Here is a 24,096-nt window from a genome sequence, read left to right as displayed (position 1 = left end):
CATCTTTCTTGGGGGGCAACACCAGACCGGTCAGCGGTAATGGGGAGGGCAGGTGACCCCCCTGGAGGGGTTATGAGTGGGCCGAACGAGACCAGGGGCGTCTAGGTCCCCCAGCCCTGTGCGCCGTCCCTTCGACAGCTGGTGAAGAGTTTGATCTGCATATCCATGACGGTGGGACCCTATTGTAGCCCATCCTGATCCGGGATTACAGTTGATGTGTAAGTGAATGAAAGAGTCAGCAATAGAGTTTATGGGGCTGAACAAATCAGTAAAACAAACAATCAGTTGATTAATTCAAATAATTTTCTAATATAAATGGGGGAGGTCAATGTTTAATCAACAAATTAAAAATAAATCACCATTATTCACTGACAGTTGGTAGGGTCAATGTAGATTATGAATCTGATGGTACCCACAATGCAATGCAGCCCCACCCCATGCCCTTCACCAAGGAGACCGGCTGCATTTTTGATGCCCTAGTATCAGAATGTTTTTTTTGCTCTTATTTTCCTAATATTACTTGATATAGTCTGAAAAAGCAGAGCAACACATTTAAGAAGAAATATTCATTCAGATTTCGGGACTCTGTACCGATTAAACTAACATTCAATAAATACAGAGCTGATGGTGCCGCTCCTCATGTGACGGACCCAGACCTGCTACCTGGTTAATAAGTACAGCCCCCACCCCACCCCACCTGCTTCTTCACATGCAGATCAAGAGAGAATTATGGGAGACATACCCAACCTCACGGCTACCCAGGAATCCTTGCATCTTACAGATTCCGCCATTGTGATTTTGATTTACCTGTAGCTCAGTTTGAGTTACAGGCAAGTTTGCAGTTTGTAATTAGAGGAGAGAAACTCTGATATATGAATACAGGCGATTTGGTAAAAATTTACTACTGAAGTCCTGCTAGTACTATTCTTAAGATCCAGTGTTTGTTTAACTCGAACACAACTAATAAAGTCACGCAAACAAGACTCGCATGCCAGTCATACTACAGTAAAATTTTCAATCTCCAAAATGGAGGGGGGGGGGCACCTGAGGATTACCCCCTTTTTAAAGTCTGTCAGGCGGTTAATTGAAACGTGCAAAAAAATAGCAGGACTTAACGTTTCAAGAACTTAATGACAAACCTTCATAGTCTATTGGTTACCGGCATGGCGGGCGCATACCAATAACCATAATGACAGGCGAGATCGGCATTTAGGGGGATTAATGAATACACATTGTCCTTCCATATCAAATAGCTGAAGTTAATTGCGTTAAATTTCAAAAAGAATATAATAATGCATAGAAAATTCCAGGCCAGGCAGTCCCTGACGTTCATCCGTGGGGGAGGAAAAGGAGGTTTATGACCACAAAAATGAAAGTGATTTGTAAATGTTCTGATTATTCCGCTTGTATAATGCACACAATTTGCCTGATTACTTCCAATTGATTCGTCTTACTCCGAAACAGCAAAGCACAGCTATGGCTCTGTAACCCGCAGTATTCACCCCCCCCACCCCCCCAAGTGCCTTTTGGCCAGATTTAGATACAGTCGAATCCTGTAAACCTGAGAGGCAGGATTGACCTGCTTCAGGATCTCACTGAGAGTGACGAGACTCATCAATAACCTACAAAAAAATACTTTCCCCATAAGACAGTTTCTCGATGCAAACACACAGCGCTTACTGGCCTCATACAGGAACCATAAACAGATTTCCCATTGCGGCGCTGAGGTTGAACCTAGGATGAAATGTCACAAACAACATCCCAGTAACGCCTTTCATTGTTTCAAGAACTAGTTAATACATCAGTAGTGCAGGTAAAATAATCCAATCATGCGTACGGCGCCGCCCCCACCCCATCTGAACCGCTGGACCTTTACCCTTTGACCCCGGTGGAGAGCGTATGACTCACCTGGCTGTTGATGTCTGCCTTGTTCTTCAGGAGTATGGCCACCAGCTCCTTGTGTCCCCGATCGCAGGCCCAGTGCAGCAGGGCCCGGCCCTGAAAGACGCCCGGAGGACACTCCTTACATTAAATCATGTTTAACGGCCAAACTGAGAGGCTGCAGTTCATTGTTATTAAAAACGTACACAGATTTGAAAAATGTTAAATTTATAAAATGCTGTAATTTATGAACACCTGTATTTCAACAGGATCCGGTAATTATGCATTTTTGGGAATAACACTGAATTTGTCCAAACCATATAAAATTTGCGGCGCACATTTGACTTTGTGCCATGATCCCCATTCTTCTTAGAAACATTGTAAGCTCTGATACGGCCGGACTTGGCCCAGGTTCGGCACTGTGCTGAATTTACCGGTCTGACCTGAAGAGCCAGGCCAGCGGTGGTCAGTGGGCCTGACAGAGGCCCCCCCCCCCGGTGAGGCATTGGGCTACCGCTCGCTCCTCACCTCCAGCAGATCAATTTGCTGCCTCCCCATTATGCAGAACTCCATAAAGTTAACTTCACAATAGATTCCTGCTTAAGAAACAATAAATTATGCGCATCAATTTATAACGTAGAAGCCTCTGGATCACAGAAGTATAACAATGTGGTGACAGCGGGAACGCTCTGCTGGACATCCACGGGCCGCTGCTGCCCGGGGGGGCTTTCCGAGGGGTCCGAGAGACTCGCGGCAGACCCCCTCGCCCTGATTGATGGAACGTTCCCCCGTCCTTCCGCATGCAGAACCTCCCTTCTGCAGCTTAAAAATCCACCAACCGGGGACATAATTTTTCACTCTGTTCCAATTAAGTAAAGCCAACTGCTTAAGCTCAGTTCTACAGCTTAAATTGTATCGATCGGCTGTGCTGCATGTTCGGATTGATACGGATTGCAGGCCCCTACCGAAGGTGGTCCGTCACATTTTCATCACTGAAAATATTCCTTATCATTGGACCTGCAAGGATTTTATATGTGAAACACAACGCTGGAGTATTAAGATGCGAGGATAATGTTTAAAGAAAACACACATACACACACACACAGACCTGTGCTCATATCTTTGTGGGGACCGACCATTCATTTCTATGGGCAAAACCCTAATCCCAACAATGACAACCTTAACTCCTACCCAGCACTAACCTTAACCATAAGTCACCAAAGTCTTTTGGAATTTTTACTTTTTCGATTGCAGTCACAGATTTTTATAAAACTGAATTTCCCCTTGTGGGGACCAAAAAAATGGTCACAACATCAAAATAACCAAATGTCCCCACAAAGTAATGTATATCTGACTTACACACACACACACAGAGCTCTATTAAACATGCTATTTTTGTTTTGTTGTCCTTTCTGTTACATACCCTGTGTCAGGACAGCTGTTGATCTCCATTACTAATATAGAATAAGCAGTTATTAAACATGGATGGATGGGATTTATATTGCATTAGTACTGAAACAGTTAAAATGAAATGAAAATGGAAGTTCAGACTAGAAGTTTTCAGCCTGGAGTCTATGGAGCAGCTGCAGGGCAGACTGTAAAAATGCTTCAGAAATCGAACAAATGCGGGTATTAACAGCCGGTGTACGCATCACTAAGATATCCAAGGGGAACCCCCCTTTGGTAGGGGGTCCCCAGCCGGTCTGTTTTGATAAGAACTGCTGCAGTGTCCTGCTTCAGCCCAGCATCCCCGACTGATGTCCGGCCGAGGTTCTGCCCCCGCACCCCGCCTTGCACTATAGAGTGTGCACCTTGGAACTGGGTTCTGCCCCCGCACCGCGCCTTGCACTATAGAGTGTGCACCTTGGAACTGGGAACGGCAAATGAAACAGGAAAAGGTGAATAAAACAGAAATACGGTCAAAAGTTGCTGTTTGGCAGGGAGTGCGCCGCCTTTTAATGTTTCCTCAGATGAAACGAGTGGAAACGGCCCTTGGAAGGAAGCCCGAAGATCTCAGCCTCCCCGCAGCCTTTTTGCAATCGAATTGCCAGGAAAGCGGGGCTCTTAAAAGCCCCCCTGCCCCCCCGGCCAGGGTGCCGCAGGGGATTAGCAGCTTCAAGGCGGCACCGACGAGCGGCTGCCGTGCGCCGGACACCGTCGTCCTCGTCCCCAGGCTTCAGGGAGAGGGGGCCTATTGGTCAAATTGGCACTAATTGACAGGAAGATTCTGCCAGGGGACAGAAGTGCACAAAGACAGACAGGAGCAGAGTGAAGAGGCTGCAGGACGTGGGGTGTCAGGGTGATACACAGGGGTGTCACTGCGGGCCGGTGCGAATCACACCCTCAACCAGGGAACCCGACTTGCCCATTACAAAGGGCACAGAACCAAATATCAACCGATCATAAGTTAAACCATCATTACTCTGCACGCTGCCTTTCACCTGGACTTCTAAATATGCCATGATTTCAACTGGGACCATCGGGTCAGATTAAAGATTGACCTCTATCTTTAATCTGACCCTACGGTCCCACATGGATGGCTGAAGGTGGGTCTTTGCTGATATCCTCGCCCCCCCCCGCAAGTGCTGGCAGCCAAGAGCGCCTTGATCTATTATTATCCTTATGATGGTTTTCCCATTTCACTCAGGGCGAACTGTACAGTAGCGGCTAACGCGGTTGGCCTCGAGAGTGGGAGTCACCCCCAGGGGCCAAAGGTCACACAGAAGCTCACATCATGCAGAATTGAAGTCTAAAGCGGGCCACTGATGAAAACATCTACTCACCGTCCCTGCGCTAGACAGTCCAGCGAGCTATATGGCAAGCCTTACACGTCACTTAATGATATACATGATGTTGACTTTTCGGTCCCAAAAGGCTTTGAAGTTCATTGCCCGCAGTAATTCATTCACTTAGGATTTACACAGGTGATCTCCATATGATATAAAGAACCTGCCAACAGGGTCCATGTGTCCAAGGAGGACCACTGAGGTCATTAGCTCACTGTCGGGAAATTTATTAAGCGGTACCATGGCGACTCAGGTGAAGATGCCGCTTGGATGAACATGTCACCACACCACTCCTAGGAAGACCGCGTCTTTTACTGTGATGTAACATGGTAGCCAACCAATGTCTAGGTAAATGAAGACAAACACGCATCAGGGCTGACCTGAACGTAAGGATTGCATGCTTGCATCACACCCCTCGTCGAGCTGAGGAGACATGTGAATGCAACATGGATGTTCGTCCTCCATCAATCTTGCATGACCTCACTCTGAAGCAAACAGTGGCTTCTCCAGAAAGCAAGGCTAAACAATCACAGGAAATTGCACGAAAACTGGTGCACATCCAGATACTGGTGAATCCTAATTACAGGAGATCCCTTCATCGCACCCTATACTAGAAGCACTAGAGATTATCTAAGAAGATTGATAGCTGAAATCCCATTTATAGTTTAGTTCCATGGCAAAGACATATGAAAAATTATTCACTACATAGATGTGCGAACACAGTTATTTGAAGGTGAGTAAAATGATTTTTACCTGAACAAGGACCACAACCAATATCCCCTTGAACTTTTTGGTGTAATAAATCATTACATTTTAATGCAATAAAATTGATATTTCCCCTCTGATCTACACAATATGTTCCGGTGTAAACGGGAATTTGGGCCAAGAGAAAAAAAAGCCTATTTGACCATAACGCCTTGGAAATATCTTGACTGACTGTTATATTGATATAAAACATAAATTACCTCTAGGGCGACAAAATGTTTTCTTGCTTCATACAGTTAGCTGTAGTCTGTCTGTCTGTCTGTCTGTCTGAGTAACAGATCACAGAAGACACAGCATAACAGTCACACCCACAACCAGTGTAGTTAAGCACATGGTAATGATCAACTAACTGCAGGCTCTCTCAAAACACTCCATGCAGGAGTCCAAAAAACATTTTACAGCTGAAAGAGTTTCTTTAATGGCGAAACACAAAACTGGCCTGGGTGACAGATGGGGGAAGGAGAAACAGGTGCTTAATAGATACAGATTCACCTTCTAGAAGGATATCGACCCAAAAAGCCCATCTGAAGAGACACTGGAGCAGTAAAGCCCGGATTGTACTATGGATCAGTACTGGCCGACAATCACTGCTCAGCCAGAGTGAATTACGCTCCATTTACCAACTTGCTGGGTGTTTTTTTCTGACAAACACATTTCGTTTTTATTTCCCCTTAAGTGTTATTTCACTGTAAATTATGTCTCATCAAGTGTTGAGTATTTAAATAGCCTTTTAAATGCATTAAACTTCAAATTGTGACATAAACAGTGCAGTGGGGGGGGGGTACTTGATGTACCTGCGATTTTTTGATGTTGTATATGGTTCAAGGACACATCAGGGGGGTCTCTGCTGTCACTTGAACCGGCAACCTCTTACACACTCAGTTGGGCTGCACACGCACTAAGCGTTATTGGTTTGCCCTACTCAAGAACGAGGTGGCAGGCTGCCCTGTCACACACGGCCTGAACACACAGAAGAGAGGCACTGTTAGCGGGGAATGGCCCAACGCTGACAGAAAACCAGTCAAAGGTTCACTTCTGCCCTCTGATGGCCAGACCACTGCACTGCACCGGTCTATAACAAAATTGAAACCACAATGTCAGCCTTTGTCCCTGTTCTCGTTACACCAGGTAACCAGTCAACAAATGAATGGTTTGATTAAACGGAGAGTGAAAACTGGATGTTGTGGAACCCAAGACATGTTTTGGGAAATGAGGCATCAAAGGTGAAGACTTCAACGACCACAGTCAGCTGCCAAAGGTGGATCTTCTGTACAAACCTTCCTTTACTGGCTATACCCTAATATTAAGAACACAATTATCTTAATTTTATCCTTCATTAATTGATGAATGTTCACAAATATGACTTGTGTACACCGCTGTTATCTAGAGCACTACAGCATGTAGCATTCTGGACAGACGGGACACTTTTGTACCCACTTCTTCATCCTTGGCGTTGACGTCCACCGCGTTGGATGTCAGTGCCCCAGTGACGTGCTCGATGTTGTTCTCCCTGCAGTAATCAAATATGTTCTTGTCTTCTTCCCTTGGGGGAGAAATTCAAGAAAAAGACAGAGGATGTTAAACAGAAATGCTACAGGTCATGTGACGCCGGTTCTTCCTGGCTAGGAGGGTAACAACAGCCTAGTTACACATCTGGAATGTAAACGTCCCATTCATGCAAGAGAGAGGTACACTGTACTGCGCACAGGTTTGTCATGCCAGGGTGTGCCGCGTGTGGTTGGCAAAGACATATGAAAAATTATTCACTACATAGATGTGTGTACACAGCTATTAAAGGAGATTTTTACCCGAGCAAGGACCACAACCAACATCCCCTTGAAATGCTGACGTAGATCGCGGCCCACATGGCTGAAGCCAACAGCATGCAGCCTTTATACGTAAAGCAGCAGGACTGGGTATGAAGAATGCGGTGTGTGTGTAATACACTAAGTGCAGCATACAGAAACATTCACTGTTAATGAGAGCTGGCACACTGTACACATGCAGAGTCTGGGCGCTGAAGTTGGGGATGCTCTGCATCCATACTGGCGCCCTCCCAGCAGAGCGCAGGCTGTACAGGTGAGCGGGATGGGAATGTGCCGTCTGTGTCAGGAGAGCCCAAGAGGATCCGTCTCCGTCTCCGTCCCCCCCCCAGCTGTCCTTGGGGAGCCAGCCCCATGCCACACAAGCTCTAATTATATCCTGACTGTAATCACTTCTTGGCACTGGGGGGTGGACCAGACAGGGAGAAACGGGGGGAGGTCTTATTTAGCAAAGCCTAAGTGTATGCCACCCCCCCAACCAACCAACCAACCACCCCACCAACCCGGCTCAGGCTGACAGGACACTGGCCGACACCTGAGCCCATGAGTGGGTGTAGAATGTAATAGAATTGGGACACTTCATTCATCCCAGAGTCAGAATTGGGTATTTTTCACATATTTTCCATCCTGCTCTCCATGAGAGACAGTCAGGCATATGTACGGGTGACAGTGAGTTTTGGGGTCATGAAACAGGTCAGCCAGTATCCCTGGAGCAGGTGGGATTAAGGGCCTTACTGAAAGGCTCAACAGCGATATGATCACTCCGCCCGCTATGGGATTTGAACCCATGACCTTCCGGGCATTTGCAGAGATCCCTAACCCTCTTACTGCATGGTGCTATACACACACACACATAGAAAAATATATATTAATTTACTGAGGGCCAGCTTTCATATGTCTCGCAGTGATACCAGTCACTGCAGGCATGTCACTCTGGGTTACCATTAAGGCCTGAAAGCTTCATGGAGGGACCCTGGACATCAGGACAGATCACAACATCTCTTCTGCTTTTCTAAATAGTTCTGCCCATTAGATCGATGTTGTCCACGTAACCCGCGCCGTTTGACGATTCTCTGAACAAGGCATGCCCCCTCCCCCTCTCCAGGTGACGTGTGATGACCCTGCCACGTCGGCATCATACGTCTTCTGGAACAACTAATCGATTGCAGGGCTCATCACTCAGGCCGCGGTCACGCGCATGGCTCCGCCCACCTCTGCCGGGCCAGTCAGCTGACAGGCAGGGCCGCGATTAATGCGACGGCTGACGAATGGCACCTGCCACTGCCGTGCAGCATTCTGGGAAGGTCACTGGGTACTCCATCACCCTGACCTACTGCACAAGCACTGGGGCACTGGTGCACTCTGGTGTTTTTGGGTGCACCAGTGAATCAACAGCATGTGAGACTCCTGATGCTCTGCAAAATCACTCAGAGGAGTTTAAAGACAAGACTGACATTAGAACTGAAGGTGTGTGAATTGTAGGATAATATTTTATTTTAAGAGTGGTGTAACAGCACCATCATCCGATATTCTGTGCTTAGGGCAGGTTCTTTGGGCCTAGAACACGGCTCAGTTTCCCTTATAACGGGGCCTAATCCACTGGCCTCTGCGTCATAGTCCCTGAATTACAACCCAAATGCAATCCACCGCCGTGTCTTCTGCTGGGGGGGTGGGTCATTCTTCTCTAGCTGAACACGAGACCACACTGGTTTTGACAAACACTCAATCTGGGCCACAATCACTCTCATACATGGCACAATTTCTACAGGCACGTCAGGTTAAATAAAATGACCACCTCTCTTCAATTGAACACCAGACACTGCAGCCTCTGAAGCTGCACAGCAAAGGCTAGACCCCACGCTTTGTTCTGGGAGAACTGTTTGTTCTCGGCTCACACTGATATATATTCTATACATATCCTTAGCGGAACAATAAATGAGCAATTATACTTCCAAAGCCAGGTGCTCAACAGATGATTTTCTTTTTTTTTTTTTTTTAATATGGAGGAGGATTCTCCATATCAAGCGGAAAATTGAAATTCAGTGAACCAGTCAGGCAGGCGGGCAGGCAGGCGGGCCCAGGAAGGGCTGAGTGCCAGAATGGAACGGCAAGCGTGCGCTAATTGCTTTGCCGACATTCCCAGAAGGCAGTGGGGCTCCCTTGTTCAAACTGACTTGGATTCATTTGATCCAGGAGGTACAAAAAAACCCCATGTCGTATCTGTAATTTTAAAGTCGGATTCTACAGATAAATGACAAAAATCTGCAATAAATAACAACAACAGAGACCCAAACACAGCTCAGGGCGGCAGCTGCCCAGTGACATCATGATGGGAGGGAAGCCAGCCTTGCGTCACGCCGTGACATCGCTGCACAGTCACCTGATCGTCTCCTCCTGGTACAGCGAGCTGACCGCCGGACCCCCGAATCCCGTCCTGGGCTCCTTTCCCCGTCTGTCCAGAGCCTGGGGCAGAGAAAAGGTGCGATTAGGAGGATGTCGTTCTTCACACCCCCCCGTGAGGTGTCCAGGCGGATAGGCGCCTTCTCTCCCAAACAAACCCCCCAGCCCCGAACCCGACAGCCAAGGGACATAAGTATGACCCCACATGCTTCCAGCATGTGAAACTGCTGCACCAAGGTAATAAAACTGTATGAGCAGTAAAGGACAGCAGCCAACAGAAAAGCATGGGGTTTAATCTAACAGTGCGGGCTGAAGTGTGCAGACATTCAGTGTCAACCAGGACACAGAGGACGTGCCCAGAAAATCGGTTTGCATTCATCTCACTCAATTACATATAGTGTGATATGTATTAAACCATATCCACATTTTTCTCTTGCTGTTTTTCATCCAAAATCACTAAGAGCCAACAAAATGAAGTGTATATCAATATAATGCAGCTCTTTCTGACGCCCTTTCACCCCACCACAGAAATCATCTAAGACTTAAAAATGCAATGACCGCTCACTATTCATAACACAGCCCTTTTCTGAGAGAGAATCAATTTCCTTTGTGCACCAGTTTGAGAGTTATGTATATGGATAATATTCTACTCGGTGGCTCCATTCTGTAAATGAAGGATTGCAGTATTGCCTCTACTTTTTCTGCGGTCACCGCAAATATTTCCCTTTTTAACATGTTTTAGAAGCACACACACTCGTGCATTAATATCCCCTCTCCCGCTTCCCGTTACCCACGAAAGGACGGCGAAAACCGTCGTGTTTTCAATGCGGGTGGAAGCTGACGATTCGAGTACTTTTTGAAGTGTAATTCTCTTTTCTATAGGGCACTTTGTGTTATTGAAGCGCTGCGTAGCGGCCAGCGACACGGGGGGATGGCTGGGCGGCCCATTATTCCCACGTCCGCTCCTTAACCGCGTTTCCCCACACAGTGACGGGCTTTGTTAACGCTGACGCATGATTTTATTTCTTTTTATTCTTTTAAACCCGAAGCGTCCACTGGCTGCTTGATAGGCACTGACAGGTGCATTGTGGGATATGCTGGAGGCCAGGGACGGACCAGAGACACCCGATCTGACAGGCTTTTATGCCGCGGAACCCAACGTCACTCTTATTCATGGCAAGAAACGCGACCCCCCCCCCAAACAATAACCTATAAAAAAAAAATCTGTATCTCCATCGTGTACCTTCTGTCAGTTAAAAAGAAACACTAAAGAACAGGGGACGCTGAATCATATTCCCTTGGTGGCCATTCTAATACACTGCTGTAAACTCAATCTGTCTGCGCCAATCAAACCAATATTAAAGGATTTTAAATTGAAAGATAACACTAACATCTGAGCAGAAGACTATTACTTAAAAAGTGTCTTTTATATTTTAACCTCAATACTATTACTACTGCTGCTACTACTACAACTACTAAATAATAATAATAATAATGATAATAAAGCTATGGTGTAATAAACCCACTTTAAAAGTTAATTTAATGGATGATATATTGTAATTTAAAGTGATTTATTTTACTTGCTTGGTGCTTTTACCCAACTTACATTTTATATCCATTTATAGGCCAGGATATTTTACAGTAGGATTCAGGCTGAGTCCCTTAGCACAGCATAGAGCTCAGCAATGAACCTGTATCGTTCTGTGCATTTACATCACTGCTTGCTGCATTCAGACATTAACTCTCCCAATATGGTCTGCCCCTGCAGGTTTTTTTTTTTTTTTTTTAATAATCCATTAATGTTCTTTACCATTTAATACCATATTTATGCATATTTTTTTTGTCAGGGTTGCTCCTTTGCCGTGTTGCTTCTTTCATTACACTCCGAGTGCCGAGCGTCCCAGGGGAGGGGGGTTCCTATCAGCTGTGAGAGTGCCCCCCCCCTTCCCGAAAGACATGCCATTGTAATTGGGTCTCATTTAGCGAATGACAGACTCCCCGGCCGCCCTGCGCCCAGGCACGCACGCGCTCCCTGACGCGCGTCACGCGCCCCAAACCCAAATCCATCACCTCCACAGGCAGGCGTCCTCCACGTTTACTTAACACACCGTCTGTTGACCGTCTGATTATCCGGTTCCCTCTGGTCGGACCACAGTTTCAAGTTTGATTTGTTACATGCACTTTACATCTGCGCATTGACATGCCTTTCAGCTGCTATCAGAATTGCGCTAAACAGGAAATGTGTAATACGCAGAATAAAATAACGAAACCAACATACAAACATTTTTAAAACAACATATAAAGAGAAGTGGGGAAAAACAAAAATTATAATCAACAGGTGCTGATGTAGGACCATCGTGTATTTTAAATTAGAACTAGACTATGTGAAAAATACATAACGATTTTATATATAACAATCGTGTCGATTCTTCTCACGAACCCGTATTTGTGTAAGTGGAAAGCGGTGAGGGATGTGCAGATAACTATACGGGAAACGCTAATTATATTTGACATGCCCTAATCGTTCTGTATGCAGGGAATTACAGTCATTTAGACTCTGAACATTAACAGGAAGGCTAAAAAAGACACCGCGCCTGACGCCTGGGAAAACCTCTGGGAGACGCCGAAAGAATCTCCGGAGATAACATAGACTAAAATAAAAAATGTGGACGCAAAGACCTCAGTGCTGCTTAGTGTCTCACTGCCCCCTGCTGGTGAGTATGGTAATGTTTTAAATTATGGATCCGAACTACAAAGCTTTGCTCTGGCAGGGCCTCTTAAATACTTTTAATTAGCAGAATATGTTTTTAAGCAGCACTGCACGAGGAGACTTCTCACCTTATTGCTGCTGTCCGGGTCCAGCCCCTGCACACACAGCACATACTCCTGCATGGCCTGAGTCGCACTCATGTCCCCGAGCTGCTTCCATGCCTGCCTGCAGGGGGCGACACACAGCGGGGAGGGTGTCACTTCGCTGCCACACTGCGCCCTTTAGGGTAAGAATTAACCCAACATGCTTTATGTTTATTTGTAACTCCGATAAATAGCTTAAACTTCAGATTTCGCTATGGAGCATAAGGAATTCCACATGCCTGTGTTGATGACAACGCATGTAATGTCACGTAATCTGTCCTGACTGGCAAAGAGTAACGCAATCAAAAGTGTCACTTCTAAATTCTCTCAGGAAAGGCCCCTGAACGCCATCCAAGTACCACACAAAAATACTCATTTAGTGATATTTACTGGATTTCTAAAAAGTTCATATAGTAACTGGGCTACTGGTTAGATCACCTCAGCTTCGTGAAATAATCTTCTGAATATTACACGTCTTTCTACAGCAGAAGACGGGTGTGAATCAGAACGAAATCTGCAGCCCTGATACTGATACAGACATTATGACATGATATTACAGAAATCCTTTGGAAGACTAGGTTGCCACCAGCAGTGGAAAGTTCAGGTCCAGAAAGTACAAATCCAGACCAAGATTTTATTACAACCAAGCAGTTGAGTATAAAGAATCACATTCACAGAGTAATCAAGTGGTTGATTGGAAAAGAACCTGAACTTGCCACCTCTGGTGGCCACAACCTAAACTTATCAAACTATGGATGATATGTTTAAAGTTTGCAATAAGTTTATGTTTGCACTGTGGCAGATAGGAGTTTAATCCACACTCATTCTCCATGACTTTTAGTTCCAGAAAGAGACTCCAGATCACTAGGAATAGATAACTAGACAAGTGCTAACTGAGAATGGATTATGGATTAAGTCAGCTGGAGGTTGAATTAGGTAAGTGCTCCCGCTGGTGACATTTCTCCATCTAAGCCAACACCTTGGTGACTCACCCGGGGAGCCCGATTCCCGCCCCCAGTGCAACACATTATGGAATTCTGTTGGTTAACAGGCTATATTACACTTTCATTTACAAAGCTCTAATAAAATGAGTTTACTTAGGTATTTTCCAAGGAAAAGAAAAACAGATGAGGTAGGTACACAGAGCAAGCATTTAGTTAGGTGGGGAGGCCAACAACATCTCTCTGCTGGCTCCTGTACCCCATCCACACACTCAACCCGCTTACACATCCCTATTTTGCCGCTTTGGTGCCGTGTGGGAATGGGAACAGCAGGCTACCAGATAATCTAACCCCCGGCAACCTAGTAACTTTACCGGTAACTTTCTGACATGGTTCCAGTGCGAATGCGAAACTGTAACAGATTACCGTGTTCCAGAAGGATGGGGGAGGGGCGTCTCCCCCTTTATTCACTGCACTGACAACCCCCTTACTTTACCGTCATGGAAGACTGAGTGGAAACGAGAATTTATTATACATCCTGTGTTGTTTTTACCTGATACATACATCTGGACACACACCAGGAGAGACTCACTTCCCACAGCACACCCGCTAAGTTTGACTGAGTCACACACACAGTTAGGCTGTGTGCAGTGCAGTTAGGCTGAGTCACACACACAGTTAGGCTGTGTGCAGTGCAGTTAGGCTGAGTCACACACACAGTTAGGCTGTGTGCAGTGTAGTTAGGCTGAGTCACACACACAGGCTGTGTGCAGTGCAGTTAGGCTGAGTCACACACAGTTAGGCTGTGTGCAGTGCAGTTAGGCTGAGTCACACACAGTTAGGCTGTGTGCAGTGTAGTTAGGCTGAGTCACACACACAGGCTGTGTGCAGTGCAGTTAGGCTGAGTCACACACAGTTAGGCTGTGTGCAGTGCAGTTAGGCTGAGTCACACACAGTTAGGCTGTGTGCAGTGCAGTTAGGCTGAGTCACACACACAGTTAGGCTGTGTGCAGTGCAGTTAGGCTGAGTCACACACACAGTTAGCCTAACTGCACTGCACACAGCCTAAGTCACACACACAATTAGGCTGTTATGTTGCTGAGTGAAGCAATGGAGACGGGAAAACTGTTGAGGACTTAATTAGTAACAGCAAAAAAAAAAGTAACGTCACTGAAAAATAACTAGCCTATATTAATTCATATAATTATTAAGTGTCTAGTATGTAAAAATTTTATTACAACTGTGACTTAAATATCAACTAGCTGATCGCATGATGAACTGATTATTAAAGTAATCGTTTTTTTGCAGCTCTATCGAGAAATATACAAAGAAACCTACATGAAACGGCTAATTCATTTTGAACACAAACTTTCAATGGCACATAAATGACAGTAAAACACAGTGACTGGAGGACTCACCACTTCTTCTGCCCTTCAAAATCAAAGAATCCTGGCTTCGGTGTATTGCATTTCCCGACCTTTACCTTAAAAAATAGAATAAAATCAACACTATAGACCGTTGTAGCAAATAAAAAATCCAAAAGGAAGTTAGATCACTAAACAGCCTGTTAATTTACTTAAAATACTAAATAAATTGAGGTCATCCAAAACTAAAGCTAAATACTTCTGAAGAATTTCAAATCATTCTACTTTACCACAGCTAAACTTCTGCCAGTATTCTCCAGCAGCCATTTTTCCCTTGTCAAAATGTGTCCTTCATAATCATCTTCATCATCATCATCATCGTGCTTCTCCTCATGAGTGTCATGGTTGCAGCATGCTGAGCAGGTCAGAGCAGACCTCCCTTACCAAGGCCACAGACTATCTCATTCTGGGGGATCCCCAGGAGTCCCTAAGCCAGCTGGGTTATATAAGCCCTCCTGGGTGTCCAGGGTCTCCCCAGGGCCTCCGCCCAGTGGGGGTGTCTGGAACAGCTCCCCTGGGAGCCAGCATCCTTATAAGATGGCCGACCCACCTTGGCTGACTCCTCTCGATCTAAGGGAGCAGCTATTTTGAAGTCCCTTTCATTCTCTGAACTCCTCACCCTGTCACGGGACATGAGCGCAGTCACCCTGTGGAGAAACCTCATTTTGGCCAGTTGTACTCATGACCTTGTTCTGTAGTTCATTACCCACAGCTCATGAGCAAAGGGAAGAGCAGGGTAAGCAATTCACCCCTCGCATCACCCACCCCAGGGCTCCTCAGTGCCCACAAAACTGTCGTCACCGACACGACGTGGCTTCCAGTCTCACACTCCCTCTCAGCATCACCCAATGTGCTTTATCTCCTTCACTAAGGGCAGACTCTCCCCCTTCAGTAAACATAATAAATTAAATGCAATAAATGGAACTCTAGGGGACAACTGTGTTTTAAGGTACAGATTAACTCTTTTTGGTAATATATAATTACAACAGATTTTTTTTTCTATTTTGTCTTTTTAAATCAGGGAACATTTCTAGGAAAGAAGCTGTGCTAAGCACTTAACTCAGTGGAAATAATCAGCAGCGATAATTCATAGTTATTTTTTAAGTTTATAATTGATATACAACGCATACAAAGCAATCAATTTTCTGACTATGCAGAGGTAAGAAAATAAATAAATTAATTAAAATCAATGATTTTATTACAACCAAAAAACCAAATAGTCTCCGAAACTGCTGTGTCTAAACATGACACGGATTCCATCCCGAATAACGTCACTGAGTTACACAACCGTATGAGGCGACAGACTCGTTAATCCACCTTTATGTAAACCCCTTACACATCTTCGGCACTGAGATAATCTTGATCGAAACCAGACAAATACTACTTGGTGCCTGGCCGAAAATGACAACCGCATTAATGCAGGCAGTTGCAGCCATAGCCTATGGAGTACTGCAGTAGACATTTGTACTGCTGTCACAGAAGGGTGTTAATGGACGTTTATTGCTTATGTATTTTTAAACATTGGGATTACCTATAGGCCTATCACATCTAGCAGCCTACCTATACATAGACTAACCTATTATCAATGACACTGTAACACTATTTTAATGTCAAAGCAGCAATGCACACTGATATAAATATATTTTCTTGGGAATGCTGCCTCCTACAACAAAATGTGAAGTATTCGATGCAACTAAAGTTTAAAGGTTGGGAACTATGCCCGAAAAAGTAAATAATAGTTAGACTTTATTCCCAGGTTGCCCAATACAAATTGGAAAAAAACAAGAAAACAGAGGTTACGTCCCTGTTATACACATACATTTTTTCAAAGTCACGTAACAGTACGTAAGCAAGGCATGTTTAAACTGACAAAACAATGTTTTGGGGAAATACCTATATTTGCTACCGTTAAAAAATATTATAGGACTATTTAAGGTGAACTGAATGCAATATGCAAAGAATACGATGCCAGGTGATCCGGCGGCCGTTCCATACCTGCTTGTACCTGGCGTACAGGTACAGTAGCTGATCCCGACTCGCCGTCTGTAAAAGACCCGGTACTCGATCGGCTGCTGCTTCAAATTCTTCCTCTAGCTCCTCCCCTTCCAACCGATGTCCCAGACCCACAGCCCCACAATCTAGGTCCCTCAGCCCCATGTCAGAATCAGAATCCGATCCCCCTCCGAGCGGCTCCCCAGTGTCGGGCCGAGCGGGATCGGTACCTGAGCCTGTGGCGGAGTCAGGGGAAGACGATGGCGACCGGGAAGCCATGTTCTTAGATTATATTTTCTGTTGTATATTTAATGATCAAAATTAAATTCCTTTCTGTACGATAATACTGAATTCTGCTGCCTCGAGGTACTGTTCGGTTAGCAATTTGTGAGATATACTTCCCCGTAACACTCCCCACTAGGCTCTGCTGTAGTCGGAATTTAAACTACAATGGTCCGTCTGTGGTACGCTTCTCTAAAACGCCCGGCCTACAACTTAGACTGAAAGGAAAGAGCCCGGACAACAGCACGCAATATTTTTCCATAGCCTATTTTTTAAAATATATTTATTGTACATGAAAAGTATTGTAGAAATTAATTGAAGACATATTTCTAATTCAATTCAGTAATATTTAATATTCCATCTTTTTTGCAATAATATTTATTTGACCTTTACAACTTTCTGTGGGTTTTCTGCAATCTATGAAGACCATAAGAAATAGGCCTACCCTCTTGTGGCATTGTGCTCCATTAATTTATAAAAATGTACTGCACGAGTTAGACTTTCTTAACCCATCCATCCATCCATCCATCCAGGGTCTCAACTTTGCCAAAAGCATATCCAAAGAAGTACAGGGCTCTCTAGGTATTTATATTATATTAAGGAGAAGTGGGATTGCAAACAATGATATGATGTTTATATAAAGTCATATGTCTAACTAAATAATTTTCACAACATTTGGTAAATGTAGGCCTAATGTAATCAGTTACTTAGAGACACTGACTAAGATAAGCATTTTGAAAAAGGATGGATGGACATTTGATCTGTTATGTCCCAGTAGGTCTACGGTGTTATGAAATATGCATATGAATACGTTTAAGTTTAATACCCCCACTACTAGCTCACCATGAGCACTGCCATTTTGTTAAGGAAGAAAATGGCTCCCAATGTTGTGTCCAAAGGCTGTATAAGCAGAGCAGCAGGTCTTGTTCACTGTTCAGTTCTGTGATGCAGGTCATGCTGTTTTTTTCTGATACCAGTAATATTCTTAGTCTTGGTCTTTTATTGCAAGCTTCTGCTTGCACTCTCTTTGTCTTGGTTAATTTTTTTCTGAATTGTGTCTATGTTTTCTGCTGTTTTTTCTTGATTAGAAAAAGTCAGTCAGATTCCCAGTGCCCCCTATTTCCCAGTTAATGCCTTATAATTCCTGTCCCTTGGGCAGTTTCAGCCACATTCTTTCATCAATCCTGAGCATTCCAGTCCTTCTTCTTTATATCTCATTCTGGACATGTCCACCCAGATAAAAATCCCAGTTTGAAGGGCAGTGTGTGACTCAGTGGGTAGGATGCTGTGTTTGTGATGAGTAGGGTGCCACTTCAAATCCTATAGTTGGCAGGTGATGTCACCATTGGGACCTTGAGCGAGGCCCTTAACCCCAATTGCTCCAGGAAGGGGCTGACCCTGATTTCTCAAATGGAATTGGCTTTGGAGAAAAGCAACATGCTTAATCAGTAAATGTAAGTCTCAGGACCCACAGGTTTCCTGCTTCCTCCGGTGTCTTTTCCAGAGACTGTTTTACAGTTGGGTAGGGCAGCTTGATTCAGGGTGATACATTTTAATCATATGTTGAGTTAATAAAATGAGTTACACTGACTTCTGAAGCAAAAAGGATGGCCTGCTTTTGGAAGCAATATTGTTACCCACACTTGATTTAATTTCTTTTGTTAAAGGCAGTATGAACTTAGAACTAACTAAAAGAACTGAATATATATTGAAGGAACTTTTGAAATAAGTAGCAGCATTTTAATTCAACACATCTGTAAAGCCCTTGAGTGGCATGGTGGTCCAGTGGTTAGTACTGTCGTCTCAATTCTCTGGGACCAGGGTTTGAGTCTCCACCTTGGCTCCATGTGTGTGCAGTTTGCAGGTTTCCCCCCGTGGGGTTTTCTCTGGGTGCTCCAGTTTCCCCTAACAGTCCAAAAACATGCAGAGGTTAATTGGAGTTGCCAAATTGCCCGTAGGTGTGAATGTGCCCTGTGATGGGTTGGTGCCCCATCCTGGGTTGTTCCCTTCCTTGTGCCCATAGATTCTGCACCCCCTTGACTCTGAATAGGATAAGTGTTTTCCGAAAATGGATGGATGGATGTGAAACACTTCCAGGTGGATTGTGGGGGGAAAACTGGGGAGTTTGTGCAAGTTGTAATTCACAATATGTACAGCAGGTGGTGATATTTACGAAGGTTTATTTCACTGAAGATTTCAGCGAAAGTAGCACTGAAAATATCAGACAGTCGGCGTTAGCTAGCAATCTATGTGCATGTTGAGATTGCAGGTCAGCAGAATTCAATGTAATATGCACTGTCCACGTTTAAATACATCAAAGAAAGAAAGAAAACACCAGATGACAACATGGGAGAGGAGAAACAGAAAATGGGCCTGCTTTTATAAAAGCAAGGACTGAGGTCACGGTTTAATAATTTCTGTGGCGTTTGCTGTTTGTAGTTGAGCTAGACCATCCAGGTGAGCGGCTTTAGCAAAATGACAAAAAATGAACAACAAAATTAACATTTTACAACAAAGGAAAGCAATGAAATAACTGCTTTGAAAAGAGCCATTCTGCTATATTAAAACACTAAGGCACTGGCATGCCCCCTCCATCCTCTCCAAACATGCACTTAGAAAAGTAGGTGTCATCCTGCATTTTTATGATGTTACAGAAGATTATTTATTTTTAAGAAGTACAAACAATGCCTTTATAAATATGAAAATATGCATGTCTATTCTGAATAAATATAGAATATGCTTTATGGTCTTCCAGGGCTTGTCAATCCTATAAGCATGATAGGCAGCCACCTAGGGCACCACCTTCTGAGGGGGCGCCGACTTGCCAGCCTATTTCACTTTGCCACAAGTGGGGGGCGCTGGCAGTGATGCTTGCCTAGGTACTGCTGTATTTCAAATATTTTTAACTGTCAGACCGCTAGGAGCGCTGTTGTATTTATAAATGTTTACTCTTGCTTAATCGAGCGTCTGGTAGACCGCGTCTCAGCGTCGTTAAACGGGCCAGACTTTAACTAAGGCTGTGTTATTTAATCTAACTCTCAATTATCGATATGTGTGTGTGTGTTGGTCAGATATACATTACATTGTGGGGACAGTTGGTCCCTACAGTGTGACAAAAGCATGTTATTTCGATGCTGTGGGGACCATTTTTTAAATTAAATTAGTTTTTTATTAAAATCTATCAAAAAACTAAAAATGCCAAAAGACTTGTATTTTGTTTGGTTACTTATGGTTAAGATTAGGGTTGGGTAGGGGTTAAGGTCGTTATACTCATGGAAATTAGTGTGTATGTATGTGTGTGATGTGGGGTACTGTTTCCAAAATTAAAGATAAACAATAAAAAACAGGTATCTGATTCAGCAGTTAATGTTTGACAGTGGTCTCGGTATTTAGTCGAAGGGTGTTGGCAGTGTGGGCAGATTCAGGTATATTCAGATTAGGCTGGAAATATTATCTTTCGCATTGTCATTCTCAGCAGTGATGGTGCCAATATTATATTTAAGCGATTTGAAGTAGGCCTATGTGTGGAAACTTTTATAACATTAAAGAAAATTCCACTTATAACAATTCAAGCAAAAGAAACACGAGGTTTTTTTTGGCGAATAATGACTTTATTTCTGACCACCTCATGACGTAATTCTATTTTGGTTATTAAATAACGGTTATCTCTGTTGTTCCGAATTTCTTAAAACAATGGGTGTGGCTATGTAGTTACACAATATTTATGTTTCACCTTAAGCAAGGTACGGAATTTAATTTTGTACATAAAATATTATACAATTTCTTTCTATATGAAAAATCTAGGGTAGGCTAAAACAAGTCTGTGTACAACAAGACTTAAATGTTTCACTAGTAGATCCTGTTCATGATCACTATCAATCATCAAAGATAGTCACTTGTGGACAATGTAAACAAAAACAGTCAAGTTTTTATTCGTCTGTAAAATGATATGCTTTGAATAAACTGCTTTTTGCTTATTAAATTGCAGTGTGTTTGTTATTTTGTTGCCCGATCTTGGCAGCGCCGATGGGATCTCGGGGAAGGCGGTGTTAAAGTGTGTCTGAGCCGTGACGCAGCGGCTGTTTACGGGATACGATGGCGGTCGGTGTCCCCACCACTAAGAGACAGACGACTTGCAGGGACGGATCGGCAGATCAGCTGTGCCCGTACCGTTACAGTGCCATATAGCGGTGTGATCGGGGGGAGCGTCCTGTTGTACGTGCATTTTAAACGTCCTCATAACCCGTGAAATAATATGCGGGACGGGGAGCACCGTAACCGGGACGATAACGAGTCAGGCAACGATCACTACTGTTAAAGCACCGAGGCATCCGCCGCCACAGTAATCATCTTGCCCGAAATAACCAGAGAGCGACCGGGGCCACGGATTAAACAAGGCGAAGAGTAAGGATGAAATTCGCGGAGCACCTCTCGGCTCATATCACTCCGGAGTGGAGGAAGCAGTACATCCAGTATGAGGTAAATGTTAGAAGAGGCTACGGATGGACACCGTGCGAGAAAAGCGTGCGCTACAGCGGCTTGATCATAAGTACGATCGGCGGCAGTTGTCTGCGCACATTGACAGGACACTGATTGCTCTGTGACGGTGGAAATGCGGCTTTGAGAGATTTATTAAAGTAATGCGTATGTGAAGGCAGGGTGAGATTTCTGTGCAGCCTGACTAAGAGCAGATCGGAGCAGTTGTCCGAAGTGCAGCCTGCCAGCCTCCGGACCCCGACGGTTCCCTGCAGAATAGGTCGTTTGCATGCTATAGGACCGCTAAACAGTGTTTAGGGGTTTGTCAACATGATCGCCCATTGTTTGATATACATATAAGTTCTGCTATTAATTCAGGACAGATTATGTTACAACAAGGTTTTTTTTTGTCTTTTTGTTTGTCTGGTTCATACACGAGTTTACGCTTATAGATTAATTTGGACTAGTGGGTTCTTATAAAAGTCATTTTTATAAAATGTCATTTGTAATAGTTGTGCAAATTGTGATTCACTCAGATTTAATTAGTTTAAGCTTATCCGAAGAAGCTTTTGTCCGTTTCATCAATAATACTGATGGATCATATTTTTTAATTTCCAAGTCAGTCCATGAATTTCGCCCTTTAATTGCATCAATGTTAGTGTTTTATCGCCATATAAACCACCTTTTAAAGTGAATTCACGATTATAGAAATGTATTGTAACTTTTTATGACTGCATAGCGTTACCTTTTCTTTTCTTTTGTTAATGGAATTATTGTTATTAGCAAGCTTAATATTGATTTTTTCCCCCCCACTTCAAGTACTTACTGTACGTTATATAGGCGTTTTATTCTAGTCAGTTAAAGTAATTTCAAAATCTAGATGTATTTCTGTCATTATGATTGACTAAACCTTGGGTCTGATTAAATCGTCTTCTCTATTACAGTGGATGTATGAAAGCATCAAAGCAGAAACATGATTGTATTTTTTTTATCACCGCAATCCAAATTATTAATACCTTTGACATACCTAAGTTAAGCAGGATCTCTTATTTAATTTTTTTTCCTCTTATTTTTTTTTACAGTATCTCTTAATAGGGAAACTAATGCACGGTTTGAGATTTTACATTTATTCTGTATGAGTTATTTTAGGTCCATTACAGAGTCTTTGTGATTCGTTTTTGTGTTTCTCCATTTTGGCGCGAGATATACATGAGCCCTGGTTGTTTTACTGAAGCACATAAAATGCTATGTGCATGTTATTATTATTATTATTATTATTATTATTACTATTATTATTATTATTATTATTAATAGTACTGAGTATTGAGGGACAAAGGAGGGACGTTGCATGTGAGGCTTCTTTACAAAGGATGGCTTCTTTGATTCCTCCATTTCCAGGTATCTCTGACACTTACCTGGGCTGTTATCACTTTAATTTAATTGAGGACGATATCGGCGAGGACGTTAAATTTAATAATTTATATAATGCCTCCTTTGTTTATGGTTAGCTCTCAGTCTAAGTGAAAGTTTGCATATAATTAATATAATCTGCTTATATTAAGTTATTAATCCAAGCTGTAATATGCAAGTGGATTCCAATAAAAATATCAGTGCTGATAACTGTTTGTTAAAGATCAGCCTTCAGGTGAAATGCAAGGATTCAGTGGCTGTCCTCAGTCCTGCCGCTTTGTGCCTCGAGATGAGGAATGCCAAGCGAAACAGGACGCTTGCAGCACAGCTGTAATCTGCTTGATATTTGATAATTTCATTATCATGATAATCATGAACAGTTGAGCCATTGAACACACACCTGTTCTGATTCTTTTTTCTTTTTAATCACTCTGGAGACATTTTTGTAAAGTGTAAAAATGGTCTGTTCTGGGATTGTCTGGTGTTTAGCCTTTTTTTGTGTATTTTATTTAGGTAAAAAATACCCTTCAGTAGCTTTCTTGTGTTCAGCAATGGCAGCAGTGAGGGTTGTGTGATCTGCACTCCAGGGCAGGCAGGGAGAATCGAAACTTTCTTAGATCCCGCAGTGTCTGCAGTGTGTGCAGTGTCTGCAGTGTGTGCAGTGTGTGCAGACAGAGCACAATGAGAGGCAGCGTGTACGAGGTGCTGATGTGAATTTGACAGGACAGTGACACGCGTGCGGACCTGGGTCAGGCTGTGAAGGACCACTGACACCCCACACCCTCCCCCCCCCCACACACACAGCCCCCCCTCCAGTACCCCACACTGCTCCACTGGGAGGCTCGACTAATTAAAACCCTGCATAACTGACTTAGCGACCCTGTGGGATCTGGTCACACCCGCCACACCCGAGCAGTGGAAGATACACCTCGCTGGGCCACTGTACAGCGAACGCAGTGGAGACAAGATGAGGCGTCGCAGAGGTTACTCACCAACATGTAACCCAACAGTGCTCATGATGGATATCACGCATACTGAAGATATTCACGGTGCTCATACATCA

General features: G+C 43.9%; 2 protein-coding genes across 2 annotated transcripts in view; one reads left to right on the top strand and one right to left on the bottom strand.

Annotated features, from left to right (window-relative positions):
* acbd6 (acyl-CoA binding domain containing 6) overlaps window positions 1–17,343 on the bottom strand; it is a 29,396-nt gene extending 12,053 nt beyond the window's left edge. Inside the window, exons 1-6 of the mRNA XM_023813267.2 lie at window positions 16,869–17,343; window positions 14,868–14,932; window positions 12,494–12,590; window positions 9,636–9,718; window positions 6,870–6,975; window positions 1,909–1,998 (exon numbers count right to left, since the gene is read on the bottom strand). Coding sequence (XP_023669035.1) covers window positions 1,909–1,998; window positions 6,870–6,975; window positions 9,636–9,718; window positions 12,494–12,590; window positions 14,868–14,932; window positions 16,869–17,144 — 717 coding nt within the window. The 5' untranslated portion in view covers window positions 17,145–17,343. The remainder of the gene's footprint in view (window positions 1–1,908; window positions 1,999–6,869; window positions 6,976–9,635; window positions 9,719–12,493; window positions 12,591–14,867; window positions 14,933–16,868) is intronic.
* A 3,881-nt stretch (window positions 17,344–21,224) lies between these two features.
* The window catches only part of xpr1a (xenotropic and polytropic retrovirus receptor 1a), a 74,635-nt gene continuing 71,763 nt past the window's right edge, over window positions 21,225–24,096 (top strand). Inside the window, exon 1 of the mRNA XM_023813312.2 lies at window positions 21,225–21,626. Coding sequence (XP_023669080.1) covers window positions 21,558–21,626 — 69 coding nt within the window. The 5' untranslated portion in view covers window positions 21,225–21,557. The remainder of the gene's footprint in view (window positions 21,627–24,096) is intronic.

The sequence above is a fragment of the Paramormyrops kingsleyae genome, chromosome 15, assembly GCF_048594095.1.
Source record: "Paramormyrops kingsleyae isolate MSU_618 chromosome 15, PKINGS_0.4, whole genome shotgun sequence".
In the NCBI taxonomy this organism is placed as follows: domain Eukaryota; kingdom Metazoa; phylum Chordata; class Actinopteri; order Osteoglossiformes; family Mormyridae; genus Paramormyrops; species Paramormyrops kingsleyae.
This window is presented reverse-complemented; position numbering and strand designations above follow the sequence as displayed.